The sequence below is a fragment of the Boleophthalmus pectinirostris genome, unplaced genomic scaffold (assembly GCF_026225935.1).
Source record: "Boleophthalmus pectinirostris isolate CB_2022bp ecotype Guang Dong unplaced genomic scaffold, ASM2622593v1 HiC_scaffold_7, whole genome shotgun sequence".
NCBI classification, from domain to species: domain Eukaryota; kingdom Metazoa; phylum Chordata; class Actinopteri; order Gobiiformes; family Gobiidae; genus Boleophthalmus; species Boleophthalmus pectinirostris.
The window spans coordinates 27444957-27469734 of NW_026571473.1; the positions used below are offsets into that span (position 1 = coordinate 27444957).

The following is a 24778-nucleotide window of genomic DNA, read 5'->3' on the forward strand; positions in this document are numbered from 1 at the left end:
AAATACATGTTTTCTATGGTGTACAGTCAGTAGGCTTAATCATATTTTGAAAGCAGATTGCAATTTTTTGGTAGACTGCTAGCCTCCTCACTAAAATTTGTGAACCCATTCCATAACAAAAAGGTTAAAGTTCAACATTTACGTTTTTGCAATATTTCATCTGCGCACCATTTGAAATTATCATCATATTCACACACAAACAGATAAAATGTATTTAAAAACTAAATATTTGTATAAAACTACATTTTTAGGCTGACCAGATTTTCTAAATAAACAAAAAGGACACCCTGGTTTATGGTGGTTGGTAATAATACAATTGTGAAATGAGTGCATAGTTCAGGAAAATGGTTATGCAGAGACCGTTCATGACGCATGTGAGTCAGTATAGTCACATTTTCTTTGTGTTTTGGTCGTTTTTAAGCTGATATTTTTGGATTTTACCTACACACATTACAATCTATTCTTCTCTTCACCGTTGGTAGGTATCAAATTGGTCAAAAATGGGGACACCTGGGACACTGGTTTGGATAAATCCAATGTCTGGTCACCGTATATATTTTCCAAGTGATACAACCAGATACACAGTGATGTCATGAGCTGGACGTGCCAATTTACTGTTGCATTCACGTGCTAATTGAAGCGAACGTTTTTAAAGTAACCGTTGCTATCCTGCGTCGTGCAACTGAGTGAAAATTAAAATGTACTTGTTATCTAATGTTACTCAATGACGCATTTGGTTATATTAGTGTTAATCGATTAAAATTTGCTTTGTGCACGAAAGCCCATTTTGCTGGATAAACAAAAGCCTTTATCAAATACAAAGTACCACATATTCCGAGTCACACTTGAAGCGATCGTGGGAGCTGTTGGGAGTCTGCGCATGCGCCGTAGACTCCGAGCTGAGTTGGAGGCAGCGCGCGGTGAAAGGCGTGAGGAGGATGTCAACAACAGCGGGCACTGGGTCAGCACCTCTGTAAAGGCTAAAGAAGAACCTCTACAACTTCAACCTTTTCATCCAACACCACAGATACACAGATTTTTTGTCATTTTTGCGCAGACAGTCAAAATAGAAGCTCTTAATGTTAGCAAATGTAGCTAGTCGGCAGTTGGAGGATGCATGCTAGCTACTGTCAAAAAAATGAGAGTGGTTGCATTATATTTTTACTTGGATTAACAGGATCAGGACGAACTTTGCCTTTTTCCAATGGCCTGGTAGGTATGCGTGTAAGAGCACTGAAATATTGCGTTTGATTTTAATAGGGGTTCCTCTATGCCACAGCCCGTGCTAAAACTGACGATTGTGATGTCTGTAGCAGCCATAATTGTATTGCTTATTGTTTTTCCTAAGCTGTATTTGTATAGATATCTATTCAATGCAGTTTTAGGTCAAATAGTTTCAGAAATGTGATCTTTCCCTCTGGTGTTGCTTATCAGATAAGCACGTTTCAGTTTTTCATTGTTGTATTGTAAAACAGCGACCCACCTGGGAAAAAGATGTAACAGACACCAATGGGAAACTTATGATCACGTTTCTCATCATTTTTTTTTTTTTTTTTTTTTTTCATATTTTATTTTCAGATTAGTCCAGAAGGATCATAACTATTGTTACTGTCACAACTTTCACTTTTCAGAGAATCTTCATGTCCTTTGATTCTCATGAAAGAGCCTTTGTGTCCTAAAGCAAACTGTGTGCTCCAGGTCTTACACCATGTGTTTTTTCAACAGTAAAAGTATTATATTTACTTACCCACTGAGCTGACCACACAGATGTCAGATATGTCACTGATAATTAGACGTTGTGGACTGTGGCAATGGGTAGGATGTAAGTTTATGTTTGTTTATGAATAATACATACATATAATAATACACCACCAATTTTTTTCTGGGGTTGATGCCACCTCTGATTTTGGACAGTCATGGGTAGATAAATCAAACCAAAGTAAGTTTTATTTAATTTTGTGGATAATATTTGCTAAGTAGAGCAGGCCACACGATTTGGGGAAAAATCTAATTGTGAGTGAGATTAGATTTGATGTTAAAAAGCATGTCTCTGTTCGCAGTGCACATTGTAAACAATTCCGGGACTGTTAACATTTAGAGAAAAGTGAAATATGAACTGATATTACAGAAATCCTGTGCATTTCAGAACATGTCTGTAGGGGGCTACTTAACTGCAGGTGCAACAAGATTTTTCTATTAAATACAGGATATTTTGTTCTTTGCAGAGTACATTCTATAATCGAAATAACTGCTGCTTTTGGATTTGATAAATTGAGATTTTCATTGTGCAGCCTTAATAGAATAGTTATTATGCATCATCGCTTTCTGTTTCCCCCAATCCTTCCATAATATGATTTCTTTTCATTTTTGTTTATCCTAGAGACCTTAAGAAGTCATGCTCACCACGGAGGCAGCGAGAGAGTTCCATGCCAAAGAGCGGAGGTTCAAAGAGCAGCTGAGGAGATGTCTCTCTTCAGCGCTGTCTGCAGATCTCCTCAGGTGAAGTGTCTGACAGGAGCTCCCCAATGTACGGGATAAGCACTGGTCAGGGAAATGCTTGACGTCAGTAGCCAGAGTCCTCTAGTTTTCATTATGCAAGCGTATTATGGTGATGACTTGGGACTTTGAAATAATAAGCTAGTCATTCCATTATAAAACAGTATTATTAGTAACAGTGTATTACGAGGTCAGGAAAGTACACATACATTATAATTACACATAAATACAGGTATGCCCAAAATTATTATTCTAGAGCTGAACGATTTGGGAACAGTAACTAATTGCAAATTTTCTGACAAACTTTGCACTTGCCATTGGTTCTATTTTTTGATAGTAGGATTCTGTTGTCGTGTCCTGAAGAACTGGCAAAAGATTGAAATATGAACTGACAAACTAATACAAGACATGTATTTCAGAACATATTTGAGCAGATCTAAACTTCAGGGTTAGTAGTTTGTATGCAGAATAAGACAAGATATTTTGTTTGTGGAGGAAATTATGGTACATCAAAATCAGCAGCCTTTGAGATTTTCTATTTGCAGCCATTCAAATTGTGATTTTAATGCGATTTCCTTTAATCTTGCAGCACATAAATAAATTTTTTGTTCATTCTTTTCCACCAGTTTTATTTGAGCATATATTGAGCATACACTGTAGCTCAAATGTGGTATTTGTACAATGAAACCAAGACTTACCCCCACACAACAAGAAAAGAAAATCTGCTTTATAACTACAAAATGGGGATTGAAATACCAAATCAAAGCAACTGTAATAAAATGACCAACCATTCATAGATGTGTTAATAAATGTGGTATAGAAGCCATCATAGCTCAAAAATGACTTGCACTAATTGACCTTGTGTCTGCAGTTGCTTCATTAAGCCACTAGTAGGCTCTATAAAGTCACAATCATGATAAATTGCTTTGCTTCCTGAAAGAATGCTTACTTGTCTATTTTCCCTCATTTCCGCTGCAGCTTGGGGGGATGACCTGAGCCAGCTAGGACATTAAAAAAAACACATTTTATCCAACAATAAAGAACCCTACGAAATGTCTGTATGCTGTGCAACCAATGGCCCTTATTGTTGTAAATATGTATTAAATTTTTATTTCTTCCATATTAAACCAACCTCTAAAGCTCTTTGGCTCACATGGAGCACGCAATGTGTTATTTCAAGTTACAAGACATCTTATCAGGTCAGGCGGTCTAAAGTGTGTCCAAAGTTTAGACATTATAGACAGTGTTTGGACTTGTCTTGCCCCAGTAGCCTGGAGCTGAGTGCTTTCGGGTCACCAGGATTATCTACTGAAGCAGGAGCTAATGATAAGGAAGAGCCAAGAAGTAGGAAATAGGTCATCAGATCCAATCCATTTGGCACAGTAGATTTATCATGTTATGGTATGTGGTTTCTTGCAGAGTTGAATTTTTTCTGTGACAAATATTGGAACTGATTTAAAATGTATATTCTGTTAGATTCAGTTCATAGTTGTTATTTTAAAACGGCAATAACATTTGAGAGCAGAGTGAAATAAAAAAAATGCGAAACTAATACAAAAATGAAACAAATATGTTCAACTAACTAAGTTTTATATCTAAACCCCATAGATGCACACATTTTAATAATATGCACTTTTAAATATAGATTTGTAGACTGTATTGCTTTATTTGCAATATAGATAATTGGGAAAGGTATTTATTTTATTATTATGCTTTACAGTAATTGTGTCAGTGAAAGTGCACGTCAATATTTTGATTTCTAATTAGTTTCAGATAGACACTGACTTTATTATTGCTGACCTAAAACCCTAGTGTTGTATGTCCCCAGGCTGCTGCAGGAGGAGATGGAGACTGATGTTACCCTGTGTACAAGCGCTGGTTCTCTCAAGGCACACAGAGCGGTTCTTTTGGCCCGGGCGCCTCGGCTCCTGAAAGGACAGTCCCACAAAGATCCCACCACAGTCCACGTGCCGGGACTGGACCTCTCAGGGCTCAAGAGAACTCATCAGGTAGAGCATGTGTTTTAAAAATGATTGTCTTGTGTACATCTTAACAGTGAATGAGTGTGTAATTATGTCACTCTGCTTGGGAATGCACCTGGAATGAATGTCTTGACAGCTTTTTATGAAAATTACGGTTGGCGCAATATTAGTGTGTTAACGCATCATTTAATTAATCATGATTAATTAAAGGAGTGATCTGCGAACTGTTTAATTCTCTCTTTGCTCACTGCTTGAGAAACAGAGGGTGTGTTTTTTAAGATCTTCAAGGAGTGGTCAACAAAATAAAAAAGAAGTTGTGTTTATTATTTAATTATTGTGTTTCCATTTTCAAAATAAAATGTGATTACTTTATTCAACACACCCAATTTTCCCAATAATGACAAAAAATAACCTAATCAAAGCTTGCAACAGGCTAATTGGTAATCAAAGAGGGACTGAACAGTTAAATAGAATAAAGCTAATCATTATGAGTATGCCTGGCATTTCTGTCATCACAGACTAGTTTAATACTAGTTAAATATTTGCTTTCACAGTAATCGTGAAACTATGATATGTTTCTTATTCTGATGTGGTCCTAAATGCAACACATTTGATCCTTTTGGTAATGACAGAATTGTCGTAATTAGTGATGAACAGTTGGTCTAAATGAGCCCATATTGCCCACAGGCGCGTGTACACAGCAGAGCAGAGTATGCGCTCAGGGGAAATCCTCCCAGATGCGGAACGGGCTAACCCAGATGTGGAACGGGCTGCCCCAGATGTTACAGACCTCCACTGCTCCTCTAACTCCGGTATTGACAAACTCACGTGGTTTTAAATTGTTTTTAAATGGTTTATTGCAGATGGAAAATTACTGGCTCAATTGCACAAAAACATTTTTATAAGTAAGTAATATTGAGTCTGCTTAGACCAAAGTGAAAAAGGTGCTGTAAACTACTGAGCAAAATATGGACTAGTTTTTAAGATTTGTAAATTTACATGAAAACACATCTCCAAATTAAACTAGCACAAATGTCTCAAATTGTTGTGACCCTCTGTCCAGACGGTGGACTGGAGCCAGCCTCAGGACTTGGGGCCGACCTGTTGGGTTTGTATCAGCGAGGAGAGCAGTGTGACATCACCATTCAGGTCTCTGAGCAGCTCTTCCCCTGCCACAGGTAATACACAAATTAATGCAAACAAAATAAGCCAAACAATGAAGCATAAAAACTTTCTGAATTATTACACTATTGTCTGTCTGTTGTCTACACGATGTTGTAATATTGTTTTCTCACCAAAAGCATACCCCTAGTTGTCTTTTGTTTCATTAATACACACTCAACTCCCAAATCATGTGTATTTGAGCTGAGTTCTTTTCTCAAACTGAAAACACTGTTCCACCTTGTGATGTGTTGTGGTAATACAGGAAGTGCTCCACTAAACTCCATGCACCTTCAATAGAATAATTTGGATGACCAATGACCAATCTCTACTGAACAAAAGGTGAAAGGAGCTTCATAACATCACAAGGTGGAACAGAGAATTTTGATCTTTGGAGATGTAGACAGACTAATAAACCAGGATTACTCAAACATTTGTAAATGAAACAAAACCTAACTCCAGGTATGTTTTTGATGTGGTAACATCATTGTAACATGGCTTAAAGCTCACAACAGTCAGTAGACATGTTCATAAATGTGGTACAATATAGCACCTTAATAAAAAATAATGATTTCTAGTAGAGCCCGACCAATATGGATTTTGCTGTGGCCGATATGAAACCGATATAATGGGAGTTGGCGCTGCCGATAGCCGATATAATCGCCAATATATTTAGTGATGTAAAAATTCACTGTAAATGTTGAATTGTTTAAAAAACTTAGGTTTGGCTCTGGTGGATTTTAAATTGGGTTTATTTAGGCAACATTTATTGTTATTCTGCCTCTTTACATCATATTTACAGACAGTAGGTTGACTTAATGGCATTTTTGCATCACATTCTAGACACTAGTGATGGGTATTCCAGTTCTTTTTAGAGAACCGGCTCTTTTGGCTCGGCTCACTAAAAGCTACTGGTTCTTTTGGCTCCCAAGTGGCTCTTCAGATTGTTTTGTTGCAAGCAGGACTGAATCAGGACTGAACCAGGTCTAAACCAGGACTGAAAAAGGACAAAACCGGGACTTATTTATTTTATGCTAAACTACAGTCAAATATGCTAGTTTTTTTATTTTATTTTTTTTTAATCCTACGTACACGTAAATTTCTCAAAGTTTCGTTTTTAGCCGCTGCCGCTGTCAAACCACGTATCACGCGGCGTGAAGAGAAATGAGAGAAAGAGAAAACAAGGCTCCCAATAAGGATCAGGCTCCCGTCGTTCCCTTCAAAGAGCCGGTTCTAAGAGTCATTTCGTTCGCGACGGACCCATAACTAGTAAAGAAAGTAGCGCTATTAGCCTTTAGCCGTGGTAATTAATTATATGCGCAAATGTCATAATTCACACGTCTGTTCACAGCTCATTTACATATCAGTGCAGGTCCAGTAGCAAATATACGGCTAATATAGTCACTTTAGAACAGACCAATAGAAAACAGTCTGTTTATGTGCGGGAGCTACAGCAGCTAACCCATAACAAATGACAAAAACTAGCTTCAGAGTCAACATATTTCCAACACTCACCGCTCATACAGGCTCCTCCTCACATCACAAATCTGCACTAATAAATGTCCTTTTAATCCAGACTCAAACCGATTGTCCGTAAAAAGAATATCATCTCAGTGTTTGGATCTGTGTCTGCAGGTGTAAACAAACACACGTGAGTGACGCGACTCTGTGGTGTGTTCAGGGACAGTACGGACACACACAGACAAATGACTCCGTAGATAAATACTGATGTGGAGCCACATATTAGGACATTTATCTGTCTGTAAATTGGATTAAATGAACAGAATGTAGAGAGTCTAAGCTTTATAACGAGGTATAACATGCCCACGTGAAATATCGGCCCCTATCAGCAAGCATATCGGCCGATAGCCGATATGCCTAAAGTTGCCCATATCAGCCGATAATATCGGTCAACCGATATATCGGTCGGGCTCTAATTTCTAGTACCATACTGCCCACCCCTAAACTGGATGTTGACCTATCCAGCAGCAATTTGTCAGAACCAAGTTTCCATGGAGACCTGTCTTCGAGTCCACAGAGGTCCACGTCAGAGCAGAGCCTGGTTCTCAGTCTCTGCTGCAGTGATGTGTATGACAGCCTTTTAGAGGAGTCTGCTGCTGCTGCTTTCACTTTAGAGTGCCTTTCCCATGAAATATTGACTCACAATAATCTAATATTAGATCAGGGCAGTAACAGCCATGTCTACATTTTATTTGTCAAGGTGGCACCTATGCACAGTGCACAGCGTTTTATATATAGTTCCTGTCTCATGTCTCCTCAATGATAAAGGTTGGCTAAAAATAGCACTATACCTGAGTGGGGCTATAAAAACTCCTCTAAAGATCAAATCACTTGTTTGACTTGTGCCGCTGCATCTGTGAGTTTATGTAAAATGGCATCTTTACCCACTAGACAGTGTGGCACTTTTTGTAGCTATTTTAAACATTAGAATGAGGGCTGCTTGATTATTCAAGATTATAATTGGCAAATGTCACCCTCTGGAACAAATTAACATCTGCAAGTACTTGATTTTGTGTCAGCATTTAGTCATAATCATTATTTTTTCCCTTATTAAGAGGAACTGTTGAGTAATCTTAATGATATTACATTAACTTACGCTTCACATTGCGTCATGTGTGGGCAGCAAAATACATTTCTTAAATCTCCTGACATGACATTTGCCTCACTCTGATAATTAACGTGTTTTAATTTTTAAAGGGGAAATTGTCTAGATGAAATCAAACTCCAAAATCCATAACACACAGACTGTAGTTTATGATGTATAATTATACTGTAGGCCTATATTTTGTTCTACTGTGATATTATTATGAACAAATGATTAGATCTCTCTGCTTGTCACAATACTAAAAACTAGGGATTTTGTATCTGAATTTCTATACTTTTGGCAACCCTACTGTTTATTATTATAATACTGAACACTTAACAAATATAATCTCCAGAGCCCTGTTTGACCTCTGTCTGGTCAATCTAACAACATAAGCTTTTAGCATGGGGTGTAAAAAGTTCAATCTCATTTTAAAATATTTGTTTTATACATCCTGTAATCCCTCGTTCATCTAAGGGTGTTTTCACACCGACAGTATTTGGTGCGCACCAAACGGTCCATTCGAACCAGAAGTGGTTAGTTCGGTTCGTTTGCGTTGGTGTGAAAGCGTCAATCGGACTTGGACCCAAACCAAATCAAGCGGACCGAGACCGCAAAAAAGAGGTGGTCTCGGTTCGCTTGAATCCGCACCAAATGACCAACTTTGGTGCGGTTCCTCTGGTGTGAACGCGAACCCGGGTCCAAACCATAGACAGTATGGACAAACGGACTATTCGAAATGCATCATGGGAGGGACACGCGTCTCCTCTGCCTGAAATGACGCGCTGTACGACTCCAGCGCAGTAACAGATTGTTGTCAAGATGCAGACGCGATTCATTTTCGAATCATTTACCAACAATGGCCATTACTGAGAACGTAATACACGAAGATCAGAGCAAGAACGTGCGAACGTGTGGCTCCAGAGTGAGTAAAAATTGGGGGTGCGTACCCCTGTTCGGGACCTACACGCACAGAGAAGTCCCGGTGTTCCCCGTGATCACGCAGCAACCAACATTTGTTATTTTAGGCTTTAATTAACCAAATAATTTTATGGCAATAGGCAATCGCCCATTCAATTGATACAACTTAAAAAAGTCCCTGCTTTTAGCCTAGTGTGAGAAATACAGTCGGACTAGATCCAAACCAGAGTCCCGAACCAGCGGGGGCAGCTCCGGTTCAGTCCGGGCTCAGAGGAGCTGGAGCGGGGAGCCTCGACCTGAGGAAGCCCTTTCCCCGGGAAGAACCAAATGCGCCAAGGACGGACGCTCAGAACAACATATGACAAACCAAACTGGACTCACGCTTCTGTCCGGATGCTGCACCACCTCGGAACCAGCCGTGGTTCTTGAGCGCGGAGGACAGGAGCAGCGCGCCTGGACCTGTAGTCCACAGCGCATTCTCGCTTTCCCGCACAGAACCAGCGCGCAGACGACGGAACGTACCCGCTCAGACCCAGTCATTGCGCACTGGTCTTGCTCGCCACCGTTTGGAACCAGCACATGGAGGATGAAGCCTCCGGACCATCTGACCAACGAGCTTGTAACAGAAGACCAAGGACCAGACCCCAGCCCCGTCCTGAGGAGCTGCGCGCTACTTTGAGCACTGTTGGCTGCTGCTGTTACCCGAACTCTGGGCTGATGCGATGAGTTTGTACAAAGTTCTACATGTTGTTGTTTTATAAGTTCATGGTGATAATTTGAGATGAGGACGGCCCGTGGTATTGACAGGAACGTCAGTGTTGATAACTGGAGTATCGCTGTTTTACCGGGGAAACAGAGACACGTGAATCGAACCAGTTTTGGTTTGTTTGCCGGTGTGAAAGCGGACCACACTGGAGTGTATTTGCTACATAATAACAATTTTATTGCCTGGTGCGGACCAAATAATCGAACTAGCGGTGTGAAAACGACCTAAGAGTGGTCCAAGGTTTTATAATTTCTTTCCATTTAATGTTTTAGGGCAATTCTGTGTGCACGATCTCAGTACTTCCGGGCCATGCTGAGTGGGAGCTGGATGGAGAGCTCTCGGCAATGCATCACACTGCAGGGGTAAGCACCGGGATCTGTTTAGCATTAAATATACATAACGGGTTGACTTTGGACTGGCCAGAGTGATGTAACTTTACTGATTTTATCCACTTCCCCCTATCTCACAGGATAAGTGAAATCATTTATATTTGTTTACATTTAGACGATCTCCAACCAGCAGCCATCAAATAGAATGATGCAGCAAAGACAACCATCAATATTATGGTTTATTATGAGATTAAAGGCACTGATTATTAAATCATCTGGGTATCATTAAGAAGTTGCTGCTACAATAGATACCTCGATACACAGGCCACGATACGATACATATGTCAATATAGTGCACTTTCGATGTGATACGATATATTTCAAATCGATTCGATATGGTTAAATAAAAATAATGGTTAAATCATGGCTGTGATATTAAAAGTCTTCGTTAAACCACTTCTTGTGCCAAGTGAATATGAAACACACCGATTTTAATCATGAAAATAGTGAAAATGTCAAATGTGCCGCATAAATGAGTTTCCTTCCTCTAAACCACCAACAAAACTGTAGCTCTGAGAGATGCAGGAGACATAGTTTGACCTCAAGAGCTGCTTATATTTGTACTGAGGCAAGACACATTTAGAAATTTCTATAAAAAATGGGCACAGGGCCTTAAATGTTTCTGCTCTGGTCTAATTGCATTGTTTGTTTACGTATCACTTAAACTCTTTTATAGCTTGGGGCCTGAAGAGATGGAGATACTGCTACAGTTTATGTACGGGGCTATTGTGGATTTACCATCAGGGGCCAGTGCCAGGTAAAAAGAGTTTAAATTTTGCCAAAGTGTATTATTATCACACATCTGACCCTTTCTAATCTCTGTTCTCTGGCCACAGTCAGGTGACGCTGGCGGCGGACATGTTGGGGCTGGACGGACTTAAAGATGTGGTGGACATGGTTCTGATCAGAGATTACTGCCGCTTCTTCCCCAAGGTCAGACAAACCTAATGTATAACACATTATCATAGATGTATGTTTTATTCTGATAATGAAATCAGTATATAATTTAAATATTATGTGGTTATACAAGTACTATACAGTACCTGACAAAAGTCTTGTCGCTTATCCATTTTGTAGAAACAAAAGCTTATAACCTGACTTTAAATTAATCGATTGGTTTTAGAAATGTCTCATATGAAAGCTAAAACCCTCCCAAATTATGCTCAGTATACTAAAATAAATTTGCTTCACTGAAGAAAGATTGATCATTTAATGAACACAGAAAGGTCAGATTTTGGCAAGACAAAAGTTTTGTCGCCTACAGAAAATTGAGCAAATAATTTACTTCAAATACAAAAATATGTTGCATAACGTCAGTGAATTAAGTAGTGGTGCTGTGAGATCCATATTTCATATCTTGTATGACTTCCATGAGCTTGAAGGACTGCATCCATGCGGTTCGACAATGATTCATACAATTTGTTGATGAAGTCATCAGGAATAGCAAAGAAAGCAGTCTTACATGCCTCCCAGAGTTCATCAAGATTCTTTGGTTTTGCCTTCCATGCTTCCTCTTTCATTTTACCCCAGACATGCTCAATGATGTTCATGTCTGGTGACTGGGCTGGCCAGTCCTGGAGCACCTTGATCTTCTTCGCCTTGAGAAACTTTGATGTAGAGATAGCAGTATGCGATGGAGCACCATCCTGCTGCAAAATTTGACCCCTTTTATGATTGGGAATGTAAGAGGTAGCTAATACTTCTTTATATTTTAGGCTATTGATATTGCCTTCCACCCTGCAAATGTCTCGCACACCCCCATACTGGATGTAACCCCAGACCAGGATTTTTCCGCCACCAAACTTAACTGTTTTCTAGGTGAATCTTGGATCCATGCGGGCTCCAGTAGGTCTCCTGCAATATTTGTGGCAACTGTGATGTATTTCAACCGAGGATTCATCTGAGAAATCCACCTTCTGCCAGTGTCCATCCTTTTAGCAGGCTGTGGGCCTTGGCAAATGCCACACGGTTTTTTTAATTGCCTTTTGTTTAGTGCTGGTTTCTGTGCACTGATTCGACCATGGAGGCCATTTCGAGACAGAATTCTACAAACTGTTGTGGTTGACACAGGGACTTGAGGTGACCAGGCCTGGTGGAGCTCTGCTGCAGTGGAAAAGGGGCTGGCCTTGGATTTTTGAATCAACAAACGGTCCTCCCGAGCAGTTGTCTTGCGGCGTCTGCCGGACCTGGGCTTGTCAAAAACATCTCCAGTCATTTCAGATCTTTTTCTTATTCTTTGTACTTGACGCTGAGACACATTGAAGGTGTCAGCCACCTCAGCAGTGGATCTGGTCTTCAGCCTCTTGATAATTAACGCTTTGGTCTCAGGGTGGATCTTAGGCATGTTGTCAGAGGTCAAGTTGCAGTTGATGTGAAGGTCCGGTGTGCTGGGGTTCTTTTTATACACACCCACTAATTGATTGATCAGTAACTGATCACAGGTGAGGCTGTAATCTAGGATTGGGTGCATCATATGACAAGGCGACAAGACTTTTGTCTTTCCAAAATCTGACCTTTCTGTGTTCATTAAATGATCAATCTTTCTTCAGTGAAGCAAATTTATTTTAGTATATTGAGCATAATTTGGGAGGGTTTTAGCTTTCATATGAGACATTTCTAAAACCAATCGATTAATTTAAAGTCAGGTTATAAGCTTTTGTTTCTACAAAATGGATAAGCGACAAGACTTTTGTCAGGGACTGTATTTCTCAGACTATAACTGCACCGAATTAAAAAGCGCAATATCAATAATGTTGAATTTTCTCGTCTATTTTCATACATGAGGCGCACCGGATTATAAGGCACAGTAAGCGAAATAAACGAATGACACTTGAGACTGATCCCTTAGCCTAGGCATCCATGATCCATTGGCAGATCGTGACGTAATTCGCCCAGCGTTGCCTCCCTGTCTTGGTGAATGTGTATTATGAATGTGAATGTGGGTGGATAATTTAAGTTTGTTTTTTTATTTCCTACGAGGAGGACCCAAATATACATTGAGTAATAATGTGTTTAATGCAGCTTTGTGCACATTTGTTTACGTTTTGCAGAAATAAAACTTAAAACCACATGGCTCATTTGCATAAACTATAAGCACTGAAAAAAACAGCTCGCTCCTTGTGCACTGACGCTTTCAGCTTCTGTCAGACTAAAGGACACGAGTCCTGACTACGGTAGTCGTAATGCTCCAACAATCCATCAAGCGGTGCAGCTTGGTAGCTTACTAAAGTCGTACTAAAACATTCTGACAGATTTTTGAGTGTACCACATAAAATCAGTTCAAGGTCAGTAAGCACAACCAGAAATAATACATAAGGCACACCGGATTATAAGGTGCACTGTTGATTTTTGAGAAAATTAAAGGATTTTAAGTGTGCTTTATATTCCGAAAAAACAGCACTACTACCAAAAGCAAAAATAAATCACTTAATCCGATAAAATAATCTTCTAAGTAGCTTGACAATAAATCCCTGTATTCACTACTATCTCTTTATCTCATACGTATTTATTATAATATTACAGACTGAATTATGTGACTACAGCTTGGTTCAGTGCTATAAAAACATTGTTTCATAGTTACCAGGGAAAACGTCAGTAACACATCAGTTTTTCTTTCAGAATATGATATGGTCTTTGTTCTTCATTTTACAGCTAACATTGAACTCATTTATCTTATGATCTCTGTATTGTCTCTGGTGCAGCCGAGTGAAGGGGTCCAGAAGGGTGTCCTTGAGTGCCTGTGCCTCACCCATGCCTTAGGCCTTCACAGCCTCAACCTGCAGTGTAAGAGGTAAGAGCACATATAAGCAGAGTGATGGGACTGATATAGAAGCCACCAAACTACCAAACTTTATATATAAGGGCTGTTATCTCACTGGCTAATTCAATGTCACAAGAAGCTAATGTATTAAAGGCACTGTCCCTGAGTTTTACCGTCTTAATAATGTAAAAAACAGAAGTTCATTTTAAGTTCCGAGTTCAAAAGATGCTGCTTATACAGTATATCTGTACTGGGGCAAGACAAATTTTGCTCAAATCACAAATAATTCTATAGACTAAATCAAAATGAAAAATGTTGTCCCTAATAATCAATAATAATAGATTCAATTAATGCAAGTGAAATATCAGAAATTTGGATCCAAATACAGTATGTTATAAAGATCTCTAGACTATAGGGTTAGCAGGTCTTATACAAGTCTCACTCCATTATTTTGTGCTGTATTGCAGTAGCTGATCAAGTTGATACGAAGTCTTTATGAGAGAGTAGAGTGTGTCTGTTCACCACTTACTGTATCAGCTGCGCATTAAAGCCTCTAGTCCTATTCCCTTGTTAAGTGGGATAACATCACATTTATGGTTGACTTTCCGTGATTGCTTGTCCATTTACTGTTTCATTAGTCCTAAACACATGCAGCACTCCCTAACAACAAGCTCATCAGAACTGTTATTATGGCCTGTACGCACCACATCCTCGCAACTAGTTCGGCAGAAAATGAGATGTAGTTTGCATTTCTTTTGTAAATGAGATTTTCGGCTTACATTGTCATTCTTCTCGTGATTTATCTCGTTATTGCTATTGTATATTTTGTGAGCACTTCTTAAATTTGAGAGTATCATTGACATTACAATACTTGTTAAAACCAATGTTGTATCATAACACTTATGCCAATGAGCATACTGGCTTTTATTGACACAAGAGGTAATATTTAGGGATGCACCGATACTAGGGGTGTAACGATATCCAAGTCTCACGATACGATATCGTCACAGTATGAACCTCACAGTATGATATTTATTGTGATATTTTGGGAAAGCTCATGATATTGTGGGGAGGCTCCTGATTAGGGATGTAACAATATCCAATAATACAACAATAACAATAACTATAACCTTGACAAGACTTAATCCAAAGAACTAAGACTTAAAAAGTGCTTAGAACTGTTATTTCTTTCTGTAGTCTACACTGAAATGGAGCAAAGGATCATGGTCTATGTAGTTCCCTATGTAGTCTTTTTTTTAGCTATTGCTGCATCATAACTCTTCATTTAAGCAAAGAAACTTGTAATTTGATATATTGTGATGGTCCATGATATTATTGTGAGAACTTTGACGATATGATATCACAGTATTTCAGTTATTGTTACATCCCTAACCGATACCCATACTGCTATTGAATATTGACGCTGGAGTAGGTATTGGTTCCATGATATCCTGGTTAGGGCTTTTTTGGATGTAATAAGACTATTTTACTGACAAACGTTTCATAATGTTTGAACTTATATTCATACAAAGCTGTTTAAAAGTTACTTGCTGGATAAGACATACAATTTTGTACTTGCCTTTTTCAGTCCCTATGCTGAATATTGGTTAATATCAGCTACTGACAAATACCAAAACCCAAAATATGAATATTGTATCAGAACTGAAAAAGCTGGATTGGTGCATCTCTTTTTAAGATTTGTGATTCTTGGCACCAAAAGTTTGGTGACCAGTCCCCGGTGTACTCAATTGTCTTTATTTTGTCTTTTTATGCATTATTCATGTAAACAGTGATTAATTTATTAGTTATTCATTATTCATTGCTTATTTTCAGTTCTATTTAGCGTTGTCATTTTATGCCCTGAGTTGGCTGTATCCTTGCAAATTCAGGTCAGGAAAGATTTACATATTAAGTTGCAGATTTAGCTGACAGCTCTGGATATGACCCTGCTGTGCTACTGTTGACAAAGATGTTCAAAGAGTTTAAAATAAGCATTTCTATTTCCAGGTGGATTGCAGAGCATTTTGTGAAGACGTGGTCAGAGCGAAACTTCTCCCTCTTATCTCCGGAGCTTCAGAGAGTCTGTTTTAATGCTGTAGCCGAAACTATGGTCAGTGCTTCCTCCCTCAGCTCTCTCCCTGTCTCCCCTTATTTCCATTTTATCTCTTCTCTGTTTCTTCTCTCTATCTCCTTTCTCTCTAATCTTCTTTTCCCTTCTCTCCTCTTTTTCTCATTCTCTCTCCCTTGCTCCTCTCTTTCTCTTTCCCCATATCTTCTTTTTCTCTACATCTTTTTTCCTTTTTATCCTCTTTTGCACTCTCTATCCCTCTCTTCTCTCTTCTGAACTGTTTTTCTTTCTTAGTTTTTCTTAGTTTTCTCTTCTGTTCTCTTTCTCCCCTTATGTCTCCTCCCTCACCAACTTTCTCTTTTTTTCTGTCTCCCCTCCCTCGTGTTTCTTTCTCTCTATCTTGCCCCTCTCTACTTCCTCTCCTTCCTCCTCGCAATCGCAGAATTATCCTCCACTCATCCTCAAGCGATTTGTCCACAGGAAGCAAATTTGAATGTGATCTAATTAAGGAACGCTTTATTCAATTCTCAGTTATTAAAGACAAGCTAATTTAGGATTATGAGGCTACAGACAGATGGGGAGGGAACCAGAGGCCTAATTGATAATGCAGTCTGTCTTTCGTCACATCCAAGTGGAGCGTTGTGTTCTCGAAGGCAGACACATAAACACTTGTACAGACTTGGCAAAACTCTAGCACACGTCTGCCAAGAAAACTATTTGGATCGTACACCCGCTGATCAATATAAACAACCTAGTTTTAGAGCAAGTCTGTAATACCTGCATTATACAACAGATTGAGCTCTCTATTCAGAACTGTTTCATGTTTACAGCTTTTACAGTGCATCTGTGTTGTCGTTTTCGTGAGATGTTACATTTTTGTGCATTATTTTTTTAGTTAGATTTGTGTATTAAAATTAAATTAAACAAATACAAGATTCACATCAATTTTTGAAACTAAGGACATACATAATAAGACCCCATGAACACAGAATGTTTAGTTTATAACAAAGAGCATCATATTACATAATTATTAGAGCCTTTGCTTATATGAAGCATTGAATTAAAATTTCTGCACAAATAAGATCCGTTGCCTAGGCGGTGCCATCAGCATGGTCCAGCTGGCAGGAGTAAGGTGCTTTGTTGTGATGACATTTACTCTGACGCGCCGTAAAAGGCAGTTTTTAGCCAGAAGTCAGCGGAAGTTATTTTAGATGATTATTTGGCCCAAGCCAGTGGGGGATGCAAATGAACCATTAAAAGTAAAAGCATTTTTCCCTGGATTTTTTTTTCTACATATATTATTATCTTTTCTATTTCCACTTTACCAATTAATAAAAATCAAGTGACTGCAGCTGTGACTAGAATGTGAATTCAAGTTTTGACATCTGAAACAATAAACATGAATAACTACCACAGACTTTTAAGTTAAAAACATAATGTTAGAATAATTTGTGTTTTATTTTTTCACAATGTAAAGGGTAATGTTTGGAGAGGATTTACCACTAGTAGTGCCTGAGTGCCTTCCTCTGCTCCTTTACGTTTGCTCCTTTTGAGTGGCAGAATGGCTGTGCTCTTTCACTTTAACGATGAAACTTCAAGAGACGCAGCTCCTCTCATGCTGAGAAGAGTTCAAAAGACAGCTCCTGCACCTTCCTGGACAGTTTCTCATTGTCTTTGTCAGTTACATCTCCAATACCAGTGGTTTGACAGTCTATGCCGGCCTCTGGATCAGACCTGTTTGTGTATTGTCCTGTGCTTTGAGTGGTATCTTCATCTTTTCAAGGACTATACTGCTGCTGATTAGCTTTTGTTCAAGGACTGCTGGACTTTTTTTAATTTCTTTATTTTAATCTCAGTTCTCACATTGTTTCCCTTCAGACTGTCCAGAATGCAGTGACCATGCTGTGTGGTACAGAGCAGCTGATTGGGAGTCTGCCTGAGGTGAAGTGGGCTCAGCAGGTCAAGAGTCTGGTCACCGAGCTCCAGGACCACAGCCTCAAATTCATCGTCCAAAACTTCCCCAAAGTCATACGCACTCAGGCCTTCCAGGATCTACGCAGGGTAGGGCTCTGCTAACTCTTATATCCAGAGCTGTAGATGGCATAGAACATTTCAAACTGTATTTCGATAGGGATAGTGTCTAAAGAAAAGACTCGATACTCAACACTGATTCTCCTACTCCAATAATAATTAAAAACACTCTTTAATTAGACAGTAGAAAGTAATTTTCAACATTAAATAGTACTACTTTCTTTTATTTTACCATTATTTTATTTTATATCTATGTTATGCTGTGTAATTGTTCAGGTACATTCCATAATGGTTCATGGGCGTATACTAGACTATGTGCTCTTATACTTGTGCTAGTACAGCTCAAGATCATTCTAAAACTATTCAGGAAAGATTCTGTCAAGTGAATGACATTTTTAAGTATCAATAACTGCTCAAATGACTATCTCGTTCCGAGACTAGTATTGATTAGTATCTGATTTTCAGTACTTTTGACACACTCAGTTTAAACAAAGCACAAGAATAACAAAACATAAAATAACATAAAAAACATCTGGTGTAAACATCTTAAAAGTAAGACAAAAAAATCTTTTATAGACATGTATATGCAAAAAATATGACCGCCTGTCTTATTTTTAGCCCCATTTTTTTTAAGAATATGAATATGCCTGATATACTCATAGGACAAAAGCATAATCCAAAACTCGAAGTTTGAAGTTAATGGAAGAAAATTTAGACAATTTAGGTTTTCTCTGTGCCCAATCCAACAGTGTAATCGGAGAAGCTCAGATTATTGAAAAAGTTGATTCTGGTTCTAAAAAAGCATGCCATATACATACATTGCATAGCTTGTGTGTGTTGTGTATGGGGCTATATGTTGAGTGGGCTCTTATATCGGGAAAGAAATTCAGCCTTATATCAATAGACATAATTATAATGTTATGGTTGCTTGGTAGAGATCTTATGTTTAGGGCGATTACGATTAGATTTTAAATTGATGTTTTAATACTAGAATAACAGAAAAGACAAACTAACACAAGAATCATATTTCAGAACATCTTGTACAGAGCAAAAGTAAAGGGTTAGTAGTTTTTATATAGAATAAAACTGCAGTGTTTTCAATTTGGAAAAAGCGTCCATTCAAATTGCAGTTTTGATTTGATAATGATTAATTCTGCAGCTCGACTTATGTTGCTGTTTTTTAGAGAGAAGAGTTCACTACAGAGCCCATGTTGCTGCGGAAGCTCTGTTCAGCCATAAAAGAGGGCGTCACCGTGGAAAACAGCTGTGAGCTCTACACTGCAGTGCACTGGCTGTGTGGGGATGACCTGGAGGAGTCTGGTCCGCTTCAGACCGAGCGGAGACAACAAGAGGTGAATCACATCATGGGCCAAGTTTGGGTCCCATAGATGGTCCTGTACTAGTCCTGGTTCAGTTCTGGTTTGTGGTTTAGTTACGGCGTTATTCTAGTTTTGGTTAATTAACAAGTTGTGAAGTCACTAGTGCATTGTGTATGTCTGATAGCTTCTTCTAACTTAGACTTGCCATGATCCTAGTTTCGTAGATGCTGTTATATGTAAGCTTTCTGTTGGACATGAACTTTTCTTAACACATTTGTTTGTTGGTTTGCCTGCAGGGCTGTAGTCCTTTAGTCATTTAGTCGATTAACTGGTCAATGGTGACTTAATGGTGTTTTATTTAGTTTAGTTTTACGACAGAAAGGAGATGTGAGTGAGGGAGTTGGCTGAAGATTTTGCATTTTTTGGTGTAATGTAAAAAAGCAGATTAAACTCACTAGTTTTTTAAATCTGTTTTTATATCTATTTTATATTTCCTAGCACTCTTTTCTGCATATATAGTTATTTTTGTATGAACTCTTGTGCAGTTGTAGTCTAGTGAGTGCAGTTTGGGTCAGAGACATAGATACATAACTAGTTTTTAGAGCTTTTGCCACACCCCCATTGTAGTTTAATCGATCGGCAGGACCTGTTTTTAGTTGACTACATCCCTATTGCCTGGAATATTCTACAATATGGCATTAAACTTATCTATGGTTTATTAACTTCAGTCACTTTTTTGTTCAAAAATAGCTCGCAAAACATCCATTCTTACTGTGAATCTGATCTGTATCTTTGCCTGGTGATGCCGCTTGCTTCTCTCAATGAACATAGATAATTGTTTAATTGTTGAGATTTGTTGATTCTTGCTACGTTTTGAATCTGTGTAGTCTTTTGTTAACTGGTGTGGATGTATATATATATATATATATATATATTGCTTCAGTTTGTGTAGGCTTAAATTTGAGTATGATGGGAGCAGATTATGCCTGGGGAAAGTGACCTGGCTGCTTAAATCCTGTACAGTATGGCACAATGGATTAGAGCTAGAGAGACCAGCAGTGAGTTCCTCTTAATCTGTTCAAGTTTTTTAGTAGTGAAAGGTGGACATTTACTCCTCCTTAACCCCTCTTCAAATCCTCTTTTATTTGTATGTAAAGACCAGGACATTGGGTTGGGTGACATCAGTGATTTTTCTCCTGAGATCCCGAGTCGATTTACGGTTTGACAAACGGGGAGAGAGAGAGAAAGGGAGGGGTTTTTTGTTGCCATGGTGAAAGGTTCCTGAAACAGCTGCTGATTCGTTGAGCTGTAGCGCACCCCTTTCCATTCTTCTTCTCCGGCCCCCTTCTCTCCCTCTCCCCTCTCTCTCCCTCTGTCTGTCTATTCCTCCTCTCTCTCTCGCTCTTTCACCTTCCCTTCTCACTCTCTCGCTCTCTCTCTCCTCGTCTATCCCTGCCTCGTTATCCCTCCAATTTTCCCCTCTCTCCCCCCTCCCTCCCTCTCTCCCTCTCCCTCTCCCTCCCCGCCTGCCTTCCCTCGCTCACTCTCCTCTGTGTTACCGAAAGCCATTCAAGCAGGAGATTTGCAGCCTACACGATCGGCTCTGGACCTTCCTCCTACAGACCTTTTACGCTGTCCGCCACACTCAAGGATGGGAGAGCCTATCACCCAAGCATAGAGAGAGGATATTAGCAGGTAAGGAAATTGAGAATGAGCATCTTAAATACATGTGTCCACTCATGCTTACAGGCTAGTACAAATGGTGCGTGGCTTGCATATTTCTTCCCTCCAAACCGGGGCAGCGTTGCTATCGTAGCTCTGCATCATTTGATCTAAGCAGGCATCTTCGGCGCGTGTGTTTCTAAGTCATTTGCACTGAACACTTAATGCAATTTTGAAAAGTAATCCCCTCATCAAATTATATGTTTTGCTGTATTTGAGAAGACAGCTGTACAGATGTGGGGGCACTCAGACATACCGATTGCACAGCAGCGCCATGCTTGTTTTTAAAGGGTGGGAGAGGAGCAGAAGCCGCGTCTTTGTGACTGCAGATGATTAATGTCCCTGATAAAAACAAATAGTCTGTTGTTTTCCTCCACTATAGACCTAACAATGTGTTGCAATCTAGTACATGAATAATTTATAAGGATTCTATCAGGAATGCTGTGGCTTCACCTGGGCTTTGCTGCCTTGTCTAGTTGAAATTATGTCCCTTTAAAAGATTAATTTGACTACTCTCAGTGATGTTTCATCAAATTGTATTATTGTTTCTTGTTTTTTTGTGTGAGATGCTTTACAATTATTAAAATATCTCTCAGTTTTTTCATATATTAACAATTACACACCTATTTGTAATCATCCTGTCCAGGCAAAGAAATCAATGCATTGATCTGATTTTGTTTTGTTTTTTATGGTAAACAGAAAATACCACAGGCTTGGCTTTTGCACAAAACCTGTTTTTTAATAAATAAATAAAAACGAGACAGTTATTGTGAATGCATGTCTCGTAAATTCAATATTCATATTCCTATGCCAAGAATACACCGTATTAAATATACATGTCAAATACTACACCAGAATTTTATGTTTTTGTACTATGTTTTGTACTAATAATATCTATCCTTGTGTTTTTGGCAATGTTTATAAATAGGTGTGGAGTGTGCTATTTTTGGCTCATGTCTTCTTCTTTTTCACCTTGTCTGACAGATGCGATTGATAAAGGGGACAATAGAAGACTTGGGAAGAAGCCAGTATTTTCTAGCTCACAGGTATTTGAACTTTGAACATTTGTTTACATATATTCACACAATGTTTATCATGAATGCTAATAAATGCCTTTTCTGAGACTAGAATTTTACTTTATTATTATTATTATTATTTTTTTAATCATTTTTCCATTTTGCTATTATAAATGTTGTTATTGGTGGGTTGTTGTAATCCTTCTAGAAGCCAGGTTTATTCTTGCTGTAACAGTTTTGTTAACTAAATGATATCTGTAGTTGTTAGGGATGTAACAATAACCGAAATATTGTGATATTGTATTGTCAAAAGGCGCACAGTAATATCGTGGGCTGTCACAATATATCGAATCACAAGTTTGTCTTTGCTTAAATGTATGGTTTTATAGTAGCAACAGCTTATAAACATCAGGAACTACATATCCCATGATTCATTTCAGCGTAGACAACATGAAGAGATATGTTTTTTACTTGAATTCTTGGGATTATGATGGCAATAATACACACCAAAATCTTGTCAAGGTATTTTAAAAGCAAAAAAGTGTCCCATGTACAATTATATGCACCTCTTCAAAATATGGCAATAAATATCGTACCATGAGATGCATATCGTGATGATATCGTACCCTGAGATTTGGATATCGTTACACCCCTAGTAGATTTGTTTTGATGTATCATCATATAACATAAAGAAACTGTCCCCTATCCAGCGTCACTCTCCTGTTTCCATTAATGGCGTGTGCTGTGTGTATGTGTTGTTAAACTCACAGATAGTTTGCATAGTTTTACTAAATCCCCAAGAGCGATTACAGTCACCACCGGACGCCATATGTCCCTAAGCACCACCCCCACAGACTGACGCAATGTTCTATACAGCGTGAAAAGAACAGCAGTCCAGTGTAAACAGATGTACAGCCCTCACCCATAAGCCAGAGTGAATCATGAGGGGATTTACGCAAGGGTTCAACAAGAGAAGCACAGATTGATTGAATGAATGAAAAGAGGGCACTTGAATCGAAACCTAGTTAGTTCATGTTTTTTGTTTTTGTTTGTATTAGTCCATGTGGAGTGAGTGAGTCATATAAGAGGAAGGGAGACAAAACAGAACAGAATATTGTTATTGTAGCAAGTAATAGCTCAGGAAAGTAAGATCTGATGGATGTAGTGTCTCCTTTATTGACGTACAGTAAATCAATGGTTTTGCCAACTGATTCAGAAAACCAAAGATAAGGAAAGATTGTTAAAGAAACCATATTCTTTCATTCCCAGTTTATATTATCTTATATTTTATAATATATGGCTGCCACAATAAATACATCACAATAACACAAATTTCACCATTCTACAGAAATGTGTTTTTTTGTTTTGTTTTTTTTCTTAAGTAAAAAGTACAAAAAGGCAGGTTTTATTTATGCTTTTCCTTATTAATACATTAGAATTGGTTTAGTCTTGATTGAGTCTGATAAGTTTTTAACACAGTTTGACTAGTCAATGCATTTAACCAAATACTGAATACATTGATGTTATTGATTGTTTTAATTTTTTATTTTTTATTTATTCAATATTTTACCAAGTAAGTCAATTGAGAACACCTTCTCATTTGCAATGACGACCTGGCCAAGGGGCAGTACACACTCACACGTCGACCATAACATGAAACAGTGAATAGAGATATAAGATAGTGAAACATTTGCAGATTAAAGACATAAAAGTGTTAAAACATGTGCAATTATCCTGTAAAATACTCTGAATGAAGTACTGTTGCATATTTTTGTCACATCATGAAGCTCTAAGCTGTGAGCATCTGAACTACAGTGGCCAAATTCATTCAAGATATTAATAAAAACGGAGTAAAAAACAGTACAACTATAGTACGGAGTCCTGGCAGTTCATATGCAGTAGTAGCATCATCAGATCTACACCAACAGATACAGTTTAGTGTTATGTATTTTTCTACTGTACCTTTTTATTTAACTCGGGTTTACAACAAGAATAATTAAAGAACAATATACATGCAAAAGACTGAGGTATAGATTTTACATGTGGCCCAGTAACAGCTTCTTACCTCTGCTTTAGATGACTCACACATTAATGACTAATACCTGTCTTTGTCTCCACAGCCCCGGGCAGTAAAATGCCCTTCCCCTGCTCCTGAGAGTCCTTCAATCAATAGGACACAAAGTAAACAAGTGTCCAATATTGCCAGAACCTCTTCCTCCCAAAATTCAGCCACAGCCATGAAATCGGATGCACTTGGGACAGCTCCCAAAACAGGTGACGGTCCGAAGACGAAAAGTGTGAAGAAGCCAGCAGATCGCGGCGTCGCATCGAAAACAAAAACAGGAGCTACGCCTGTTGCCAATGGGACAAGCATTCGGCGAGATGTGGTCAGTATCAGGGTATTTCGAATTTAGGATTAGGATTTAAAATGTCAATTTAAAATTGGTTCATATTGTGGACTGATGAGATTTTACACTCAACATTTACCGTATAGTATTTAGCAAGACACATTGTTCTATAACTAACCAACAATATCGCTGAA

At 38.6% G+C, this 24778-nt stretch overlaps 1 protein-coding gene across 1 annotated transcript in view; it reads left to right on the forward strand.

The window, feature by feature from the left end:
* The first annotated feature begins 909 nt into the window (after positions 1 to 909).
* Positions 910 to 24778, forward strand: part of btbd8 (BTB domain containing 8) — a 36246-nt gene continuing 12377 nt past the window's right edge. Inside the window, 16 exon segments of the mRNA XM_055165080.1 lie at positions 910 to 1212; positions 2381 to 2499; positions 4325 to 4493; positions 4495 to 4505; positions 5166 to 5290; positions 5542 to 5656; positions 10204 to 10293; positions 10997 to 11077; positions 11157 to 11253; positions 14022 to 14110; positions 16088 to 16190; positions 18027 to 18209; positions 19364 to 19531; positions 21064 to 21193; positions 22205 to 22266; positions 24357 to 24623. Of these exon segments, the coding sequence (XP_055021055.1) occupies positions 2396 to 2499; positions 4325 to 4493; positions 4495 to 4505; positions 5166 to 5290; positions 5542 to 5656; positions 10204 to 10293; positions 10997 to 11077; positions 11157 to 11253; positions 14022 to 14110; positions 16088 to 16190; positions 18027 to 18209; positions 19364 to 19531; positions 21064 to 21193; positions 22205 to 22266; positions 24357 to 24623 (1794 nt within the window). The 5' untranslated portion in view covers positions 910 to 1212; positions 2381 to 2395.